General features: G+C 43.2%; 1 protein-coding gene across 5 annotated transcripts in view; it reads right to left on the reverse strand.

Annotated features, from left to right (window-relative positions):
- MED12L (mediator complex subunit 12L) overlaps window positions 1–23219 on the reverse strand; it is a 320705-nt gene that overhangs the window by 227414 nt on the left and 70072 nt on the right. For all 5 annotated transcript variants that reach the window (XM_037061801.1, XM_037061803.1, XM_037061804.1 and 2 more), the window contains exons 6-10: window positions 21591–21701; window positions 20102–20371; window positions 16701–16850; window positions 15589–15688; window positions 15122–15258 (exon numbers count right to left, since the gene is read on the reverse strand). In XM_037061801.1, coding sequence (XP_036917696.1) covers window positions 15122–15258; window positions 15589–15688; window positions 16701–16850; window positions 20102–20371; window positions 21591–21701 — 768 coding nt within the window. The remainder of the gene's footprint in view (window positions 1–15121; window positions 15259–15588; window positions 15689–16700; window positions 16851–20101; window positions 20372–21590; window positions 21702–23219) is intronic.

Below are 23219 nucleotides of genomic sequence, written 5' to 3' on the forward strand. Positions count from 1 at the left end.
TCAGCGGATTTCTCAAAAGAGACCTTACAGGCAAGAAGGGGCTGGAAAGAAGTATTCCAAGTCATGAAATCCAAAGACCTACAGCCAAGATTGCTTTATCCAGCAAAACTTTCATTTAGAATGGAAAGACAGATAAAGTGCTTCTCAGATAAGGTCAAGTTCAAGGAGTTCATCAGCACCAAGCCCTTATTATATGAAATGCTAAAGGGACTTATATAAGAAAAAGAAGATGAAAAATATTAACAGTGAAAGGACAGCAAACAGACAGTTATTAACCACCACACCTAAAACAAAAGGAAACCAAGAAGACAGCTAGATCAGGAGTGGAACCATAGAAATGAAGAACACATGGAGGGTTAGAAATAGGGGGGTGGGAGGGGGAGAAGGGGGGAGAAGGCACAGAAAATAGCATAGATGGTAGGTAGAAAATAGATAGGGGGGAGGGTGAGAATAGTGGGGGAAATATAGAATCCAAAGAACTTAAGACACGTGGTTATAAACTAAGGGGGGGAGAATGGTGGGGGAGGGAAGGTGCGGGTGGAGGGGATTGAAGCGGGGGAATAGAACAACTGTAATGGTATAATCAATAAAATATATTTTTAAAAAAATAATGGGAATACTTTGCTTATTTGACTCTCCACACCAGTTCCAGGGTACATCCTATCAGTCTGATCCAAACAGACACCCACAGCTCATGGTCGCCACAGACCAAGGCCTTGTGCCCTGCCCCACTGCTCTGCACCAATCAGCTGTTAGAAAATTATCAGACGGCGGCTTCCACTTGCCTGCCAAATTAACTTCCTGTCACTAGGACATCATGATTTCAAATATATAAGTTGAAACGCATTTTCATCCTAAAAACAAATTTCTAAAAATATTAAGCTTCTTTTCCTTTAAACAACTAATAATTGTTTAAATGAAACTTAATAAATATTATTTTAACATGTAATAACTTCAAGGCAAAAATTTGAGGTACGCTAGTAGTTCAAGATATAAATTAAACGCAGGCCCTGCCTTTAACAAGATGACAAAGTGAAGCAGATACACACGTACGTAAATAATTTAGATGAACAGTAAAAGGACATGAAAATTATCTCAGAAACACAACAACATTCACTAGGAGCACAGAGACAGCAGAAGGGATTTATTAGATGTTTCTTTTAGAAGGTAGCATTTAAGAACTATCTTAAAGAATTAAATTTCAAAACAGAGATCAACAAAAGCAAAAACAAAGTAGGTGGCAGGCAGAACTATGACCCCCCCCACCCCCCCAAAGATGTCCTCATCCTAATCCCAGGACCTGTGAATATGTTATCGTAAATGGCAAAAGGGACTCTGGACTGTGATTAAGTTTAGAGCCTAGAGATGTTGGGGGTACCCTGGATTATATGGACGGTCCTTAAGTAATCACAGGGGTGCTTAATTCCTTCCTATATGAAGGGAAGGGAGGGGGAGAGTCGGAGAATGAACTGTGACAAAGGAAGCAGCAGCCAGAGTCAAGGAGGGACGTAAAGATGCACCATTGCTGGCTATGACCATGGGGTGAGGGAACACAAGCTGAGGCCTCAGAAACTGGAAAATGTAAGGAGATGATCCTCCCCAGGACCCCCCACCCCCACCCCGCAGGAATACAGCCTGACCAATGGCTTGATTGCAACCCGGTAGGTCACAACCTTCGGAACTAGGAGAGAATGAATCTGTGCTGTTTTAAAACCACTGTGTTTCTGATACCTTGTTACAGCAGCAATAGGGAATTAAGTTTAAGTAGTTCTAAGCAAAAACCTAAAAAGTGGAAAACACAGTTGTGGTTCAAAGAATTACAGCAGCAGAGGACTGCTGATTAAATGAGAAATGTAAGAGGCTACAATACAAAATTAAAAATCTGTAAAAAAAGTTTAATGATAACACAGTAAAAGAGTACCATGAAATTGGTAGTAGCCTCATTTATTCATTACTTACTAATTCATTCAATAAATATGTATTTGCCACCTACTACTACTAGGCCCTAATCTAGGAACTAGCTATAAATAGATTCCTATGCATCACTTTGTAGGAATAAAAATTGATGCTTCCCTTTTTAATGTAATTTCTATTATATAACAAGAATCTTAAAAGTTCATATTATTTGCTCCAATAATTCAATCTCTGAGAACATAGCCCAGGGAAGTTATCTTAAAGTAAAAAGATATGAGTGCTCCAGGCATCAGTGAAGCATGCTATCAAACCTCTTTCCATCTCAGCCAGGAACTGGGGAAGATTCCTTCTGAAAGCTGAAAGGGGCACATGAAGGGGTCAAATCAATAAAAGCAGAGTGACCTTCCAGGGAGAAAACAGTCCATGCTGACGGTTTAATCGGCACAAGCACGTGTCTCCAGCAATGGAAGTACAAAAATGTTGTGGGAGTTGTTTTGTTTTTATTTCTATTTTTCTGCACACAAATGGTGATATTTCATTACCTAATTAAAGACATATAAATAAGAAAGGTAGACAGGAGAGGCTTGGAAGTAAATAGAGAAAAGGGGAGGTCAAGGACGCATGATCAGCAATAAATTCCAAGTCCTCCGGAAACCAAAAGGGGGCGTTCTCGGCTCTGCCCACCGTTCTCTTCCTTCTCCCGGGAGCCGCACCCTCCTTTTCCTGGGAGTACTGTTTTCCTCCTGCCCCAGGTGGTGCAAGGAGGGGTCACCAGCTATAGTACCCCATCCTCTCGGCTTTAATGCTACATTCTGGATCCAGAGCTTCCATAGGCAGTGGAGAATTTAGGAGATTCTCTGAACACAAGGAAAAGTTATCAGGTACGCATGAGGTGTACCACTCTATGCTTAACCTCGTAAAAGTCTGGGTGTTAAAGGAGACTAGCCCTGACCAAATGAAATTGTTTATATTCTGGTCAAATACCGATTGTGTAGCATAAGCTTTTTAGACGATTTATTGCTTATTTTAGTCATTACTAATGTCTTAGCACCCATAACTGACCTAAGTAGACACAAAACAAAAGTTAAAAATGGAAAGTCCTTGATCTTAAATGTAAATTTCTCATTCACCTAATAAATTTGTAAAACATAGTATAGGCTAAAGTAAAATGTAAAATAGCATAGTATAGACTAAATCACTTTCCAAGTCACTTAAGAAAGTTAACTTGGCAAATTTGAAGGTGGCAGTAATAGAGATAATTCATATTTATCGAGTGCTTACTCAGTTCACAGAGACTGCAATAAATGTGTTTTAGGAATTATTTTAATCCCCATTTTCTACGGGCTAATTATTAGTATCCCCATTTTGCAGATAAAAGCCCCAAGACATAAAGATGCTCAATGATTTCGCCATATCATTCAACTAATTAACAAAACCCCTGCCACAATGTAACTCTGGGGAAAGGAACTAGCTGCCCTGGGCTCTTCTGCCTTCCACCCTTGGTGCTCACAGCCTCTCCTTGTTCTGATGGTGCTCAGTCCATCTCCTTGTTCTGTAATACTGATATTGACTTCCTTGTGATATGCATCTTTCAAAACATAGATTCATGGTTATTAGATCTCCAGCTACTGGCTTCAAATGTCCATTATGAAGAGTAGGCATACCCTTGAGCACTACTAAAGAAAGTACCTCTTGGACAAGGGGGCCAAGAGCCTGAATTCTGTCCTAGGCATAAATGAAAACATGTAGTCATGGCAACAATATTAACAGCTGTAAATTTCCAACCACAGATAGTAGCAGTAGTAATAATCAAAAATATTTACTGAGCCCTGGCTGGTGTAGCTCAATAGATTGAACTCAGGCCTGCAAACCAAAGGACTGTGGTTCAATTCCCAGTCAGGGCACATGCCTGGGTTGCGGGCCAGTTCCCAGCAGAGGACGCACGAAAGGCAACCATACATTGATATTTCTCTCCCTCTCTCCTTCCCTTCCCCTTTAAAGATAAATAAATAAAATCATTTTTCTTTTAAAAATACTTTAAAAAGTATTTATTGAGCAGGCACTAGGTGTTTTACTTATATCATCTCTTACTTCAACAAGAAACTTGGAAGTAGGCATTGTTATTCCCATTTTACAGATAAGAAAACGGAGGTTTAGAGGGTAAGTGAGGCGGCCAAGGGCATGGAGATCAAAAGTGGGAGAACTAGGAGGCCTAATTCCAAAGCCCACGCATGCTGTTGCTCCCAATTTCAGGCGAAGCAAGATCACTGGAAGCACAAGGACAGCATGGCGATATGGAAGTCTCCCAAGTGGGTCACACAGACTCTGCTCCGACCAGCCACTGCCACCCACCTCTCTGGGCACCAGCCCAACTTCTAATCTAATTGTCATACAGAAAAGGAAGCCATAGGAGTGAACTACCAACAACTTCACTCCCCTTCCAGCAGTTCTTAGACCAGATGCTCATACAAGGCTGGGGTGGGCCTTCTGCATGGTTGTATTTTCAACCTTTCCCACAGTGCCTGACACGTGGCAGGTTCAATAGATAGTTTTAAATGAAAGAATATAAAAGCAATGTCCTGCACTACATGGACCTGAAGGAAAACACAAGGAGAATGGCTGGGGGGAGAGGGGCGGTCTAATATCTTATGTTCCTCACCCCCCCAACAGATATACTTACTTCACAGGGAAAAACATTTGATGTACCCAAAAGTTGACTAAATGTAAAACACCAGAAGCATTTCCATTCCTAACTTAATGAATCAAGGATGCAGACCCCAACAGTCTTATTTAGCATCATTCTAAAAGATTACTCAATGTGAAGAAAAATGAACAAATGTTTGAAAGGATAAGGCAACAGTTCACATAAAATAATCATCTAACCCCCCCACCAACCCAGATAAATGGAAAACTTTGTAAGAATAAAAGAATTGAGCACCACAGACAGAACAAAATAAATAAGCAAAATGTGATGGACAATATTAAGCAGAAGAAAATCCTGTCAGTCTTCAGTGTTCACACCTATGCACACAAATGTGCCTAGGAAAATATCCAAAGTATACGGGCCAAAACGAACAACAGTTACTTCTCACAAAACACAGAATCCCCCTTTTCAATGCTTTTCACACCACCATATGATTGTTGAACAAAGTGAGGCCTAACATTCGAAAAATGTTAAAAGTCTCAAAACTGCTAGGTCAGGGACATGGAGAGCCTGGCCCCACAGCAGGGAGGCTGGTAGCCCCCATTCTCGGCAGGAGAGTAGGGCAGGGTTCCAAGGCGTTGACTGAAAGGGAGTCCTTGACATCAGGAATGTATCCGTGTACTGTGTGTATAACTATCACAAGCAGGAAAATCTTCTATAACGAGAACAAGTAATTCAAAAGTTCAAAAATCAGTAAGGTCCCTTAAAAAACAGAATTGTTCATCTGACCGCATGAACTTGGGACACACCCCCAGTGGTAAAACACTGAAACTATTAATCCCGTTGCCAATAATCATTATTAAGAGTGCTTTCTACATCTATAGTATAGGTGTTCCAAATGTGAAGAAAGTTTTCATCATAAGGGGCACCTGTCACATTTTTTTTCTTCCTGGGGGAGGGTAGCACAAACCTCATAGATTAAGCTTAATTCAATTCTTACTCAACAACCTAATGGTATCTAGAAGCTAACCATAGGTCTTGTATTCTTTAACAAACAAAGTAGGGAATATAATTGCAACTACATCTGAGGCAGATTTCCTTTAGAAATCAGAAGATATTTGGTGAGATCGTTTACCATTTTAAATATACAACCTACATTATAAAACAATACCATAGCCCTGACTGGTGAGGCCCAGTTGGTTGGGCATCATCCCATAAACCAGAAGGTCACTGGTTTGATTCCCAGTTTGGGCACTTTCCTGGACTATGGGCCAGGCCCCTGGTTGGGGCGTGAGAAAGGCAGCACGTAATATTTCTCTCCCTCTGTTTCTCCCTCCCGTCTCTTCTCTCTATAAATAAATACGCAGATAAATAAAACCATAGAAGAGAACAGGGAAAATCAATGGCTTGTTACTGTAAGCAATAGCAAACTTGACTGGACATTAGATACTAAAAAAAGGTCTTTTTAAAAAATTTTTAAGATTTTATTTATTTATTTGTTTGTTTGTTTATTAGAGAGAGGGTAAAGGAGAAAGGAAGAAAGGGAGAGAAACATCGATGTGATAGAGAAACACTGACTGGCTGCCTCTTGTACACACCCCAACCAGGGACGAACCCGAAACCCAGGCAGGTGCCCTGACCAGAATCAACCAACAACCTTTTGCCTCATGGGACAATACCCAACCCACTGAGCCACACTGGTCAGGGCCCTAAATAAAGCTCTTTAATCTGAACACTAAAAGGGCATGTTTATAAATATAATTCATCGCTTTAGTCAAGATTAAACAAAATGGTCATATCGGGATAAAAACATTACTCATATAATAGACCCAATAAATAATATGAATGGTATGCAGCGTGGTGGCAGCAGTTCCCGAGGTCTGGGGCGCACCGTGGAGATCTGGACGGACACAGGAGTCTCGCAAGTTGGAAACGGGTCTGAGCTACTGTTAGGGCGTAATGAGCCTGCTGGGCTCAGTCACACACAGTGTTTCTAACAGTATCACCATATAAAGTAACGAGCTCACAAGATTTACCACTTAAATATAAACAGCATTCATTATTCAAAAATATTCATAAACATGAATGCTTTCACATGTACACATTTCCAAAAGATATTTGGAATGGCTGATTCTGTAAGGGGCAAGTTTTCCTACTCTCTCATCCTCAGAATCAATCAGTGCTGAAACAAAACATACACCATGAAACAAAAAAGATGTCCTTTCTTTCCAAAACAGCAGTTAAAAATAGTATAGTTCTGGGAAGAAAAGATAAGAAAACAGAATTAAAACCATTTTTTGAGCATTCATATCAACGAATTGTCATTAATTGGCACTGTGCCAGAAAAAGAAATTTGCTCTCCTTCAGCCAAATCAACACTTACATCATACAAACGAAGAAAAGTTTTGCGAAATGTGTAACTGTGCGACAGCCAAACTCATGGGTGAGCTAACACTATTGTCACAAAGTAAATCCCTCTGAAAGTCCTTGAGAAGCGCCATGTCCCTAATCCTGACAATAATTACAACATTAGACATAATTTCCAAGTCATCGCTCTATGGGCCAGTAAACTGTACTGCTTGCCTTTAAGAAAAGACAACCCTCACCTAAGAGGTTTTCTTTTCATCGAGTTTGGAGAAAGAGGAAGGGTGGAGAGGGAGAGGGAGAAACATCAATCAGTGCCCCTCGTATGCATATGAACCGGGGATCGAACCCACAACCCAGGCATGTGCCCTGACCAGGAACTGACCCCTCAAATTTCAGTCTACGGGACAATGCTCTAACCAACTGAGCCACACCAGCCAGCACTGTGCTACTTGCCTTTTACAAATAATAAAGGAAATGAGAACAAGGGAAATAACAATTTCTAAAAGATGGTGCTAGAGTCTTCTGACTTCACGACCAGAGTTGCCCAGCCAAGAACATAACATCACCTAGTCCTTATTATATGAAATGTTAAAGGGACTTATCTAAGAAAAAGATAAAAAATATGAACAGTGAAAGGACAGCACATTCACAGTTAATAACAACCACACCTAAAACAAAAGCCAACTAAGAGGACAGCTAGATCAGGAGCGGAACCATAAAAACAGAGATCACATGGAGGGTTAGCAACAGGGGAGTGGGAGGAGGAGAAGGGGGAAGAAGATACAGAAAATAAGTAGCCTGGCCGGTAGGTAGAAAATAGACAGGGGGGAGGGCAAGAATAGTAGGGGAAATATAGAGTCTAAAGATCTTGAGACACGTGGACATAAACTAAAGGGGGGGGGTATAGTGGGGGAGGGGTGTGCAGGGTGGAGGGGAATCAAGGGGGGAAATCAGAAAAACTGTAATGGCATAATCAATAAAATATATTTTTTTAAAAAAGAACATAATAAGCGGCACTTACTGTTTGCCACACGCTTCCCTACAAACAGGGCTCCCAGGAAGGGCACCGGACAAAGAGAATGAATGGTACTGAAGGAGGTAAGCGACTGGCCCGAGGCTAGGCAGCCACCTGGCAGCAAAGCAGGATTCAAATCGGGGCTTCGAATCCTGAGTGGGCCTCAAGTCTGAGCCGTCCTACAAAGACCAGGTTGCTCAGCTTGAGCATTTAGGCTTTCTTCTAACTTAGATATTGCTTACTATGTTAAAACTGCCAAACAAACTTAAAAATTAGAGATTATTCCTTAAGAAAAAATGTGCCAATATTAATAATATGCGGAGATTGTTTAAGGCAATTACAAAGGTTTTACACTTCTTTTTCTAAAATTGCATCTGACATTGGTTTGCTCAGCTACAGTTACCTAAAATCTAATTATTTTTGAAAGGGGTTCAAAGAACAGAAGGCACTAAGTCCGAGTGCCACTGTGGAACCATACAGAGTCCCAACTCCTGCCCTCCCACGAATGAGCTGGGTGGGAGCTGGGACAATGTACTTGTCCTCTCTAAGCCCCCCTTTCCTCACCTATAAAGATGGAGATGAAAGAATTTTTTAAAACATGCACGGCACTGGCCAGGGAAAAATAAAATTAGGTGATAGAACACACTTAAAGCAGGGCCCCTGAAGTACTCGGAAGAACAGTTTGAAGAAGACAGACAGACTTGTGCACGTGGTCAAACACAAAGCCAGGCCCACCCCGGTCTAAATGAAGGCAGTGCTGGCCCTTCTCTAGGATGGCAAAGTCTCGATGTCTGGACACACAATTTTGTCCCCAATCATGTTACTATAACTGCCCTTTTATTTATTCATGTTTGGATTTATTTTTAAAAAGAAGAAAATGGTAGCTGTAAAAGATGAGCAGCGCTTCCTAGGGAGATCCGGTAGGAAAACATGTGACTTCCCAAGGGCCGCAGATTGCAGCAGGGTGAGCCCCAGCACCAACAGCAGCTGTGACAGTTCGGCACAGGGCAGCTCAATGGGATGTCATGCAGGTATGTTTTCCCTGTTTGCCTGACTTTTGCGTTGTTAGACTCCCTTTAGTGTTGGCTTTGAAAAGTGACTAAAATGAAAAAAAAAGGACTAAAATAGTTTCCTTACATTAAGCAATGTTAACTAAAAGAGAAATGAAATGAAGGAAAGGAAAGAGGAGAAGAGGGAAGGAGAGGGGGTGGGAGGCAAGAGAAGGGGAAGGGAAGGGAATGAAAAGGCAAGAGACCCTAAACACTGAAATGGACATGAGCTACTTTACAACACGGCACTGCAACCACCTCACCTTGGTGGGCCAACCCCATCCTCTGCTTTCCCTACTGAAGGTAAAAGGCTTTGTGAAAACCAAAGAATGTAAAAAAGAATGACAGATCCTGGCTGTACTTTATAAATTAGCAGACTGTGTGATGGACAGTTGGGAATAAGGGGGTAGGTCTGTCTGTTCACAGTAGCCCCGAGGGATCATATTCCTTCCATCTCTAAAGAGTTTCTGTCTCCCAAAATACATCATCAGTAAAAATAGTAGCTAGGATTAACATCTAGGCCCTACGAGTATCTAAATGTTTTCTCTGTAAGATTTCATGTCATTCTCACAGTATCAGTAGACAGAATGTCCTTTCACGAATGACGATATTGACACTCATGGAGAGTAAGTGAAGTGCCCACACACGCCCAAAGAAATGCACTAACCTGATTTTGCAGCTGAGCACTCTCCTGCCACACACACACTGCCCTGCACACACTGCACACACTGCCCTGCGAATCTGAACAGGCACCGCTGGTGAAAGTGACAGAGTGCACAGCACACTCACTCCTACCGCTCCGGGCTGTGTCAGACAGAGGGGTCTCCCTGAAAGCTCACTGTTCCAGCAGCATGTTTATGAGCCCCCAAAACAAATTTCATAAGTATCTCCTCAGGACCTGTGGGCCCAGGCATGGTGCCAGTGAGCAGAACAAACAGACCCAGGCCCATGGGAGTCCAGCTGGCAGGAAGACAAACAGGGGCGAGCACAGTCCCAGAACCCGAGATTCTGCCTTTTAATTGAGCTCACGGCGCTCAGGTGGTGCATCAGCCACACTGACACAGACCTGCTCTGGCCCTGGAGGCCGGCATGTGAACCAGGCACGTGCTCTGGACTTCGGGCTGCCATTCCGATCATCAGCATGTGCTCTTCACAGTTGTTCAAAGAATGCTTTAACAATATTCTAAGCATCAAACATCAAATACACAGGTTTCCAGGGTTCTGGTGTGAGATGCTTTTGTTTACTAGCAGGGAAAGGGGAAATGCACAGGCTGCAGTTGTTTCAACCAGTTCTGTCCAGTGCAGCTGGTGCGTCCTTCTCGTGACTCAGGACAAAGTTTTCTTCCTGGGGCACCAGAGAGAGAAGTGAAAAGGCAGCTCTTCCTGCCAACTTTACACTTTCGTTTCTACCCACATCCCACAGGCACCCAGAGATGCAGCTGCTTCTCCCCTCACGCCCACCATCAACAAGGAGAGGAGCCAAGAGGAAGGAAGTGGCCCAAGGGCTCTGGAGGGCTGAGGGGCCTCGCCTTCATCCTGCTGCTCAGAGGTGAGGCCACAAGTGACGGACTCAGTCGGGATTTGGAGTCAGGAGGTCCCCACACCCCATGCAGTAACTCCCTCACACAGATGTCGGGCTTCTCTGCTCCCATCACCAGGAGTACAAATGGTTCTAAAACACTAAACAGACAAGTAAATGAGTAAATGTTGTATAAAGCACATACTCAGAGTTGGAGAATGATAGGCACCTGAACAAACATGACGGACCACCAGACATGCAGCCTGGCAGGCAGAGTATTGTGAGACTGAAAAAGTCAGCATACAAATTGTGGTATCCAAGTTCTCTTGAAATGCTGATCAGGCCACAGTGGGTCTGCAATTCCAAGTAGAATCCGACAGACGCTGTCCTGTTCCTAGAAGTCTTGTCCATGGTCACCGCAGCCCCACCCTCCCAGCGGCCTGTACACAGCAGCCCACCACCAGTTCACAGCACCGATCTGGTGGCCGTGTGACAAGCTCTGTGCTGAGTACATTCTCACACCCCACACTCCAGCGAACAAAAACTCACATGGCATAGATCTAGAATAAGTAAATGTTAAGGGTTTTCAGATTTGCATCTTCACTCCCTTACTCAAACTCGTACCCAAGCCCTGACACAGAAGCAGTAGCTCAGGACCTGAGGGCAGCAGGAAGGAGAGGAGGGGGAGGGTGCAGGAGCAGTGCATCCGTGTAGAAGGAGTGAAAGCACTCCACAGCCTGTCACACCCCATTGTGGGCACAGTGTCAGCTACTACTCTCATTCTCGTGACCGCAGTCCCACCAAAGAGCAGGACCAAGGCCCCGAATCCCTCCATTTTGTGCATCACTGTTTGTTTCCAGTGGGCTTTTACCAAACACTGAGATATTACGTAACACAAATCTGAACCTCTGACCCGTCGTCCCATCTGGTTAGCTGTTCTCCCCGCTCCCCACAAGGCAGCGCAGAGGACAGTATTTCCCCTTAACAGTTCCAGAGAAAAGGGAATCAAGGAAAGTGAAGTTCAAAGTTCCCAAACAGATCTGAGTAAAGAGGACATGCAACCCAGGGTGCGGACATACCTAAACAGGACTTCAAAGCAAAAGCAAACCTCAAACTCACTGCAACTGCAACACTTGGACATTTTCTATTACCTATCATGTTGCCTAAGTCCTAATAAACTACAAAACCAAAAAGGGGAGGCTAGTTTAAGGAAGCGAGATGTGTTTCTGAATACTAACCATACCACATTATGTAACTCCTCCTTACCAGAGAACTGTAACTTCCAATACAATACTACATTGGTCCTTCCGATCCAATCCTAATATTGTTGTTTGACAATAACAATTTGAAACATATTTACACAGTGCCTCACAATTCCGAAAGTGCTGGTGTCTCCTTAGAGATAGAAAGGTCAATTGCTCTGTGCCCATTAACAAGTGAGGGCACGGACGCACAGAGCCCAATAGCCACCTGCTCAAGGTCACAGCGCTGAGCAGAGTCAACGCAGCTTTGCAGCTCACACACAAATTCCAGAGGCACATCAGGTGACTCAGAAGCAAACAGCAAACCCTGCAAAGAGTCAGCTCAGAGATGAAACATTGTCACTTGCACACATATACATACACACACTGACACACATACACAAGTAACTACCAATGCCATATTGTAAAAAAAAAATAATGTTAAATATTTCAAAAGGCTCTACCCTGTTATTCTTTCCAGCCAATTATTAAGAAAGGGGACCAGTCTGAATTACAGGTTAACATGTAGTTTTTGTCTCCCTCACTTCCTTTAGAAGCATAGTAACCACAAAGGAGCCACTCATTCACATCACATCCTCCCAGAGTTGAGTCAACACGCAATAATCACTTCTAAAGGGCAACCGGGCAACACTGACGGCCTTCCAGTGAAGTGCAGTGCGTTTGTGCCTGGTGCATTCAGGACGCAGCCCTGAGCACATGTCGCCCTCTAGTGGCACACGCCTCCCACTGTCCGGGTGAAGTCCCTCAGGCAGAGGAAGCTTAGCGTGATCTCCCAACATCTCTCACATACAGCTCAATATTTTTTAAGTGAATATTTTCACTACACACAGATTTTTATTTCTAGAATGATACTACCATAACAATTATATTCATTATGAAACTTAGAAGTGCTTAAAACTAAGGTTGTTTTAAAATGTAATCTAAACAGAAGTTCTTATCATTTCTTCTTGCACATTGGAGACCACTGTGCTTGAGGGACCACCTGATAATATAATTTTATTCAAAAACATCAAACATAATTTCTGCCCTGGATAAGATACTCATGATCTTCTCCTTAGGGTGCCTGTGAATAACATTCTCTACAGGTGAACGAGGCATATAGTTCTGAAGTTGCCCATTTCATTCACTACGAAGTTGTATTATACAATCCCGCTCACCACAAAGCTGAAGTGGTTTGTGTGGCCAGGCAACACTCTCATCAGAGGACAGTGGAGCCTTTACTCAACACCCAGCACGAGCAGGCTAGACACCCAAAAGCACACCTGGAATCTCAGGTAGCCCCATTTCCCTTCCAGACGAGCTCACTTCTATGCACTAAAAATCTTAGTATTCTTGAAGCCTCTTATTCAAGAAGGTCTCTATTACAAAAAGACATTTTCAGGTGTCCACCCCAAAAGAACACAGTAACACTCTACCCTGTGTCAACAAGCAGAGAATGACGTAGATTGTATCATCAGGATGCTCTCCAGAAGTACTGAGGCATTTCTACTCAGGCTCGAGTGAATGAGAAATTACACTCAGTCTGTGTATCGCACTCTCAACTCCGATGTCCTCCTTGGCCTCAACGGTCTTGAGCCTTGTCTTTGAGAAGCAGAGTGCTGACTCACAAATATTCCAAAAAAGAATAATCTGGAAGTTTTACATTAAGTTCACATAAATGAAGGATAACAAAAGGTTTGTGGTGGTGGTGGTGATTTTATCTCTCCTTTCTATACATGCATTCCCAAAGACTAGTATGAAAACCAAAGCTACTTATAATCAGTCAACTAAAGTACTCCTTGAAGGTGGGCGTCATGTCTTCAGACTTAGCCCTGCATTCCTGGTGCCTAGCACATACCAAGGCACTTTCCATTGTAAAAATACACAAACTCTTTATTTCTCCCAAAAAAAGTCAAAAAAATAAAAACTCTACATTTATAGATTAAGTTCAATAATGAACCAATCTATTGCTGGGAAAGCATATGACAAAAATTGTGTGTGATGGTTAATTCTGTGTGTCAGGTTGGCTGGCTAATTTTTTAGTCAAATTAATTTAGATGTTGCTATAAAGGTTTTTCGTGTAATGTAAATGACATTTATAGCAGCAGGCTCAGTAAAGCACGCTATCCTCCACATTCTGGTCGAGCCTCATCCCAACAGCAAAAAGCCTTAGAGAAAACACAGGGCTTCCCCAGGAAGAAGGATGTGTGGCCCCAGGCTGCCTTCAGACTCACGCTGCAACATCCACCCCTCCCTGGCTCCCCAACCTGCGGGCCTGCCCTGCGCATTTCAGGTTTGCCGGCCCCATAATCACATGAGCCAACTCCTTAAAATACAGTCACATACCACTTACGGACTAGGATATGTTTTGAGAAATGGGTCAGTAGGCAAACATCACAGTGGGCACTTACACAGACCTAGAGGGTATAACCTACTACATACACAGCTGTATGGTACAGCCTACTGCTCCTACGCTATGAGCCTGCACCACACAAAACAACAGGAGATTAAAGCGAGCACAGGAGAAATGATGCAATCAGACATGGCAAACGGGAGATGTACGAGGTTGCTGCTGGCAAAATACGGCACACTGCTTCACAGCAAACATTTTCTACTAAGCAGAAAGAGTACACTCTAAAATGACAATAAAATGTACAGCAAATACACAAACCGGTAACAGTCAACTTACTGTCACTGTCAAGTACTACGTAGTGTATTTGTACACAACAGGCAGCACAGAAGGTTTGTTTGCGCCAACACCACCACCACCGTGTGAGGAATGCGCTGCACTGCGTTATGATGCTACAGCATCACTGGGCAATAAGGATTTTTTAGCTCCTTTAGAAGCTAAGGGACCACTGTCACGGATGCTACCCATCATTGACCAAATACCATTATGCACCAAATGACTGTACATACTCTGGCTGTTATGTAAATATACACACACATAATTTTTCCCTACCTGTTCTGTTTCTCTGGTGAATTCTGAGTAAAACACCATCTATAGCTTTCTCAACAACCAACACCACAAGTCTTCATCTACTGCTTTCTGATGTGCTAAATCTACTCCTCCTGAGGTATACACAACCACTACATACAGTATAGTCACTAGGCAAAGAATATCCCGCTAATCCTGAAATGATGGGAAACGATGATAAAACGAAGAAAAGTCTTTCCAATCAACATACGTAGGTAGACCAGCACAATGGACGTTCTGCTTTTGTAACTGTGGGACATTTCAGTCCTACAAGAACATGACTTCAGGCTGAAGACCCCTTTATGAGATATAACACTTCATAGAAAAGGCTTTAGCAAAATGTACTGAATGAAAAATAAGAGAAAACACTAATAAAAGGTGAGAAGGACCACTACCTCCTGGTTGTCTCTGTTTTGGTGCGCCCAGAAAATCTTATGGTAGAGTGTCTCCATGGAGTTGCTGGAGTCGGTCCGGTCAAAGCAGTGTCGGTCCAGCACTTCCAGCGTGTGCAGGGCCCGGCTGATGGTCACACCTGCACGGGGGATGCAGCGAGCCGTTACAGAGGCCGAACGAAGCCAAAGCAGCACAGCACTTTGGCTCATTATTACACGGTGCAAAAAAAATTTTAAGGAATCATTGGCAAAGATCTGTTGGCAAATCTCAGCACAGAAGAACTGCCAACAAAACCAAGCCTGACGTGCCAGCCAGGATCTTCAGGGTATTAAACTAAAGAACATCCTCAAATTTCGCGAGGTGGCTTTGTGAAAAAGCACCCGTATTCAACATGTGGATGAATTTGCACAAATCAGAAGCAAGACATAGAAGCCCCACACTCCAAAGCGCCCCCTGCCGGGTTCTGTACCTGCTGTTGACTCCTGGCACTTGTCGAAAGACCACCGGACCTCCACCGCACGGCCTCTTTGCTTTATCTGCTGTTCTACCTCATAAATCCTTGCCCGAACCTGAAAAATAATCACTTCTAATTACCTTGGGCTTGGAAAGCCACAGTGGCTGTCTAAACCATGTCGGGCTTTTCCGCATGAGCAGACCATCCTACGGTGAACCACAGTCTTGACCGCATTTGCATTGTAGGAAACTCAGCCTGTGGCCCAAGCATGCATTTTAAAATTTACAGTTGGTGACTCAATGAAAGTTTTCAATCATAAATGCCCACAAAAATAAATGCTTGCAAAATTCTTTGTAAGTGAAAATCTTTTAGGACATCATATAGAAACATAAAAGTTCCAAATACCACCTTCCAGCTATTCTATGTATGGAAGCCACCAACCATGACTTACTCATTTAAGACTGCTTGGCCAAAAACAGGGACTTTATTCTGAATATGAGTCACCATTCTTTGGTTAAATTTTCTTTACATCTTTGAACCAAGTAACCCAGCACTAATAAAAACACGTGGTAATTGCTAAATATCACAGACTAGTGCTATGAGAGCTGTGGTCATATAGAACCATCACCATAATTGTTGTGTGGGTAGCAGAACTCTGCCAAAACTGCCCAGAATGAAGAGAGCAACATGAACTTCTGTGGTGGTTGCAGAGGCTAAATATTTCTCAAGGTCACCCAGAGCAGGGGCGGGCGAGGCTGTGAAAGTCACCCAGCACATGAAATGTTAATATCCACTTGACTCAGTATGCCCTGATGCCTCTCAAGAATGAGAACCCCTGCCCTGGCCAGTGTGGCTCAGTTGGTTGGAGCATCATCCTGGAAGACAAAAAGGTCGTGGGTTCAATTCACAGCCAGGCTACATGCCTGAGTTGTGGGTTTGCTCCAAGTCAGGGTGCTTGCGAGAGGCAACCAGTCGATGTTTCTCTCTCACATTGCTGTTCCTCTCCCTCTCTCTCTCCTCCCCTTCCCCTCTCGAAATCAATAAGCATATCGTCAAGTGAGGGTTAAAATAAATGATAGTAACAATAATACATGAAAATCCTCATCAAACCACAACAGAAAGTCTACCTGCTGATTGAAAGCCGTGTTCCCGCCCGGCATGGGGAGACTGGAGGGAGCCACCTGCAGCAGGTCCAGTGGCGAGCCGGGGTTCACGCTCTTACTGTCATTTGTGGAGTAATTCCACACCAAGGCACTTGGGCAGCAGAGAGTGACAGTCTGAAATAAACCAGGAAAACCAAAGACTCGGAGAAAAGAAAAAGTGTAACAACAGCTCACAGCAAAAATGACCCCTTGCCATGACTTTTACAGTTTCTTACCAGAAAGTTTAAAATAAAATATGAGTAGTTTACCCCACAATATTTCAATTCACAAGACAAAACTAAGAATTATTAATTTGAAAGGGAGGAAGTATAACTATTGAGAAAGTATAATATCTAGTACAGGAAACCAAGGACACAATAAAAATGAAATAATCATCACTTAAAACAATTTTTGTCATGAAATTTTAAAAAATGAGATGGAATTAAATAGGTAATTTCTAAGAGTATAAACTCTAGAACAGAATTTTTTATTTTTATTTATTTTTTTTTTTACTATTTCAAATAACGGTACAGCAAGTAGCTTCATAAATGCCAGGCAGGTAGTAATCTGAACTAGCAGTCGGCACATTTTTTCTGTAAAAAGCCAGATAGTAAATGGTATAAGATTTTCAGTTCACCTACAGTTTCTGTCACACATTCCTCTTTTTTTTGCTTTAATAACTCATTGAAGAAATAAAGCCCATCATGGCTGGTGGGCTGCATCTGGCCCACAGACTGTAGCTCGTCTACCCTGGCTGCGACCCTCACAGGCCGGTGCTACTCAACCAGCCTACCTGCCACGTTTTCTAGGGCCACCTCACTGCTGCGTCACAACAAGCCCCTGAGGCAGGTGCTGTTATTGCCCAAATCCACGCAAGAGGACGATGAGACAGAAGGACCACAAACAGGCCCAAACTGATTTCAGCGAATATGCTTGGAAACAGCATGCTAATCACACTGCCTCCTAAATGCAAATTAAATCGTACAGCTCAAGTTTAGCTAACATTTACTCTGTGCCCAACACTGCCCGGAAAGCTTTCTGTCCTCATAACCTTAACCCTGTCAGGTAATAAGAACTGTCATCATCCCCCATGTACACTTGGGGAAACAGAGCTTCAAGGTCAAAGTTACCCACAGGGAGAGCAAAGGCCAAAATCAGGTCTGAGATGATTTTAAAATGTATGTCTTCACCATTATGTTATCATGCCACTCAACAGCAAACAAAAATAGCTTAGAGAATAAACGTGCCATTTCCTTTTTATAAAAAGTGAATTTAAAAATAAAAATACTAGATTCTAGGAGGCATGTTTGTGGCACCCAGATGGCAGATGGGATGACGGTTAAGTCTCTGAGCCCTCTGGCGCAGCTGTCTCCACGAGCACACATCCCTGCCCACTTCCTCCCGTCTGTGGCCACGGGAATGCTCGTCTCCCGTCCACGATGGAGCTCTTCCCCGTGTGCTTAATTCCATAGCCTCCCATAGCCTCCCACAGCCAGGACCCTGGTCTATCAAACACCCCTCTGCTCCTGTTCTCCACTCTCTCTCTGCTAGTCTACCCTTAGATTAGAAATAGGTTCAAACACACCGGTCAAAAGTAAATTAAAAAAAAAATCCCCATTCACCCCAGCAGCGAGTTCTCTCTTGTCCCTTCATTCTGCATCATTGGCCAACCCACCTCAGTCTGACTCTTCACCCAACATCCAGCTGGTGATCATCAATGACAACCTCATTGTCAAAGACAAGTTCGGCCACCTTCTTACCAAACTTCCCCAGTCCACTGGGCACTGCCCACTACTGACTACTTACGGAAACTTTCTGCGGTACCTCAAGAAGCAGCTTCGTGTGCTTGTTAAGAGTGTGGGCTCTGGACCCAGGCAGTCTGGGTTTCAATTCCATCACTTCATTATTAATGTTACAAAAAGAATACTAGTAACTGAAAATGCGTCACAACTTAGAACAGTGCCTAGAACACAATAAATGCTATTAAAATAACAGACTTAACAGTGTTGTCCGTACTCTCGCCGTCTCTGCTTCTATACTAATACTCTCCCCATCCTCTCTCCCGTCTGGCCTGACTTTCCTGCACAGTGCCCTCTGCCGCCGCTCACCCTCATGCCCCTCAGGGCCACAGGTCCTCTCTCACTGCGGACTCTTGAGGTACCCTCGCCCCTCCCAGACTTCTGACCAGCTAAATGGCCGTGAATGAATCAAATCCACACACTAGCCAGTTGTTTGCCCTCATCTTCGGGATGAGACATGCAACACCTCTCAAAATGTCTACTTGGAGATCCTAATGGATAAAAATAGTCCAAAACTGAACTCACCTAGACTCTTAAACCTTATTTCTTCACCTTGTCTCTCTCTCCCCTACCTCCCCACTTCCACAAATCATGCTGCTACTGTGGTTAAAACAATCTAACTAACCCACACAGCTGACCGTGTCACTTCCGTGCATAAGATCCTTCAGTGACAGCCCAATCAGAAGGCACGCGGGGGTCTTCTGTGCCCTGACCACCAACAGACTTCATGCTCTGTGTTCCACTAACACCAACCTGCACACAGGAGGACCGATCAGCCCTCCAGGCCCTGGCCCACGCTGTCAGGTCTGCCAGGAAGACTGTACACCTTTTCTTTTTAACTCATATGGTAAGCGGCAATCAGGACCACGCCTTCAGAAAGCTTCCCTGAATTCTAGGTGGGACCAGAAACTCTGCTTCTCACCTCCCTTAGCTCCCTGTGCATGGCCCCCCGCAGCCCTCATCAGGGTACAAAAACCGCCCATTTGCAAGTCTGTCTTCCCGACAGAGCAGTAAACTCCACCGAGTCTTCATGGCAAGGCCTGTCTCTAAGCCTCTTAGCAAAGAGCCCCCCAAATGTGACCTGAACCCTAACCTGTGAGCTCCCCAGGGCAGGGCTGCATCTCACTCCCTACTGTCAGCCCAGCAGCTGGCACACGACTGGACAGTCACAAACTGCACCAACGGTAACGCCTGGCACATGAACAGAGTGTGACAAATTGCTTGGGAAAGGCAACCAACTCAAGATGTAAATGGAGGAAGCTAAAGAATGTTGAAGAAGCAGCTGATCTTCCAGAAGAACAGTAATGCAGATGACTCATTCTATGAATTCCCTCCATAATTTTTAATCACTGACCTACTAATGGCTCTGACAAAGAACAACTACTCTAGGAACTTTCTTAGAGACTAATGCAAGTGATCTTCTCTCAGCCTGATTTAACACCAGGAATAAAACATGAAATTTCCATCTATTAATCACTTGGTTAAGGGAAAAACTAAAGCTGTGATGTGAACGCTGAGGATGTGTTCCCACCACAATTATTTCCTACGGGGAAATTTAATATAAAGTAACCAGGTCTGAGGACTTACCTGCAACATACAACTCAGCCCATACACCAGGGGGCCGTGCTGTGCACAAGAAAGGAAGTCTGAGAAGGCCAGCTGCACGGGGCTGACGCCGGGGCCGGGGGCGCCAGGGCTAGGGGCCCCGATGCTCGAGCTGTTTGGTCCTATCATCACGTGGGGCGAGTGGGCAGCGAGGAGGCCGGGGCTGTCACTCAGCAGCAGGGCAAGACGTCGGGCGCAAAAGTAGGCAAGACGGCGAGACAGGTAGGCCGACTGGACAAACTCATCCGAATACTGAGAAGCACAAGGACACCAGACTTCAGTCATGACTGGGGAAATAACTATTTTAACACGTGCATTTTTATAAAAAAAAAAACATTCAAAGGTACTGTATAGGCCAGTGCTGTCCAACAGAAACATAACCAAACCATATATATAATTTTAAATTTTTTTAGCTCTTTTAAAAACAAAGGTAAAATTAAAAGAATAATATATTTTATTTATCCTCATAGAGCCAACATGTTATTGTTTCAACCTGTAATCAAAACAAGAAGTATTGAGACATTATGCATGCTCTTGTTTCTGCATGAAGTCTGAAATCTGGTGTGTATTTGTCAGTAAGAACACACCCCAATCTGTCCTTGTCACAGCCCGACAGTTCAACAGCCACACCTGGCTGGCGGCAGCTGCCACGACAGCACCTCCCAGCACCGCCCAGGACACGGGCGCGGCACAGTCTCGGACAGGCTGCACTGGGGTGAGGAACGGCAGTACTTCCCATCACAGATTTTTCTGTGGTGTCTGAATAATCAAATACATGTATTACCTTTCCAAGATGAAATTTTTGAAGAAATTTCATCCACATAACCTAATTTTAACAGACTTTAAACCAATCATTAAAATAGGAAGTTCCCATCCCCAGTGGCTCAAAAAGTATCAAATGAATGTAGAGGATCCCCTGTGACCTTAAAAAGAGATGATCCGTTTTGTTTCCACAGGAATCTGTGTGAACAAGGAGACCGCACTTAAAGGGCTGTTCGCTTAGCTCGGTGGCAGGAGAAATCAATGTGGGTGAGGACACTTAAAAGGGACAGGCAGATCACACTACGAACGTGGCCACTGCAAACGACTGCTAAAACTTAAGAAGCCTCTTACACTTCATGTACTGTAGCATCAAGATACTTTTGCTTTCTGTAGCATGTAGATAGAAAATAGACAGGGGGAGGGCAACAACAGAACAGAAAATGTAGAATCTAAAGAACTTGTGACACATGGACATGAACTGAAGGGGGGGAATGGGGGGGAGGGGTGTGCAAGGTGGAGGGGAATGAAGGGGGGGAATAGAACAACTGTAATGGCATAATCAATAAAATATATATTTTTTAAAAAGATACTTTTGCTTTCTGTTTCAAAATGAAATTTTTTCCTCGTCCATCTCTACTTACTTAACCATTCTCATCAGATTCACGTCTTGCCCATAAAATCAACTGGTTCGTAGTTGTATGCACTGTACCTGCAGCATCAGCGGTAACAACAGTTTAAGAAGATCATCATCCATCGGTCTGATTTTTTCTAAAACATCCAAGATCCATGTCAAATATTCATGTTTTTCTAGCATTCCTTCCTTAAATGAACACAGAAAAATTACATGAATCACGTTAAAGCAAGAAGCACTGTTATTCTTACGCTTAAGCATAATTCTACTGATATTGTCCTTGTTGTTGTAAAAGTTGTTAATCACGGCCCAAATTCTAGACAGAAAGGACTAACATGACTCTACATGGTTGGTCTGGGTATTTTTTTGTTGCTGTCGTTGTTGTTTTTGGTTTTTTGGTAATCTGCTTCATTCCAATTTTTTTTTAATTTTAATTCTTTCAAGAAAGAACACTCAAAAGACTCCCAAGGCACAGAAAGCGCCTGGCAAGACTGCAGAGGTTTAAGAACCCACACTCACAGAGGAAACCTGGCCAGTGGCGAGAATTACAAAGAACAGAGGCGCCCATCACATCGCCATCTTGACCAGAAGTTGACAAGCCCATCAGAACCAACGCCCCTTAACAGTTTCCTCTATGCTGAAGTAAAACTCAGATACTATAACCTACTTGTAAAATATATCCTTAGAAATATGATGGTATAACTAATGATAATATAAATAAAATGAATTCATAACAAAATACTATAATGTATAAATATTCCAGTATAACTACTAAAACATAATAACACACCTACAAATTTCCAAAATGTCCCACAGGGGTGATATGCACCCTAGACACTGCTAACGTTTTTCATCGACTGCCCCCACACGTGTACACACAAGTGCTCACGCTATTTTATGACAGCCCCTGCAACGCCACATTGGATGTCACAGTACAGTTCTATATGATGGTTCACAACATGAAAGCAACTTCAGGATGGAAACAAAAAACTATTTTTTCTGGGAAAGACACATACTTTCATGGTCACTAGGGTAACAACCTCAGTAATTAATATGAACTCCTACTTCATTCCTGGCAACTTTTACAGATCAGTGTATGACCGGTGGTCCACGAGCATCGTTCCCAACAATCTGTATGAAATACTGTACTGATAAATTACTGTATTTATAAGGTTACAAAGGCACCACACTGACATGATACCAAGATAGTTACTTGTTGCTAATTTCTAATTTTTTAAATACTGTAAGTCAAAAAGAGTTAAAGGGTTAGTTACAGAAAAATCATAATTTAAAACTCTCAAACCAGGAAAGTGAACTTGAACTTCATAAAGAAATAAGTGAAATGGAATCCTGTGCTAAGGTATAACAGATGGGGAATGCAATATTTGAAAAAAAAGGGACCTTCATAAGCATGAGTGCCAAGGGCTACACCGCAGCCCACCCTCGAGGGCCAGGGCTCCGTACCCACGCTCGGGTTTCTGCACAGGGCTATCTGCACATGTACATACCAGGGTCAGTTTCACATTTCAGAACATGGCAATTCAAAAATATAATATACTGTTAAATTGTAGTATTAATGTTCTAATTAGATTCCAGTTTATGGCCTAATTGCTTCCTATAAAAGACATACTGATTTCAATGTCCTATTACATAAAGAAATCCTTCAAAAGACATTTAAGTATGGTAAGAGACACTTTTTGAAAAATG

The sequence above is a fragment of the Sturnira hondurensis genome, unplaced genomic scaffold (genome assembly GCF_014824575.4).
Source record: "Sturnira hondurensis isolate 20B ecotype Veracruz unplaced genomic scaffold, ASM1482457v3 Scaffold0013537, whole genome shotgun sequence".
Classification (NCBI taxonomy): domain Eukaryota; kingdom Metazoa; phylum Chordata; class Mammalia; order Chiroptera; family Phyllostomidae; genus Sturnira; species Sturnira hondurensis.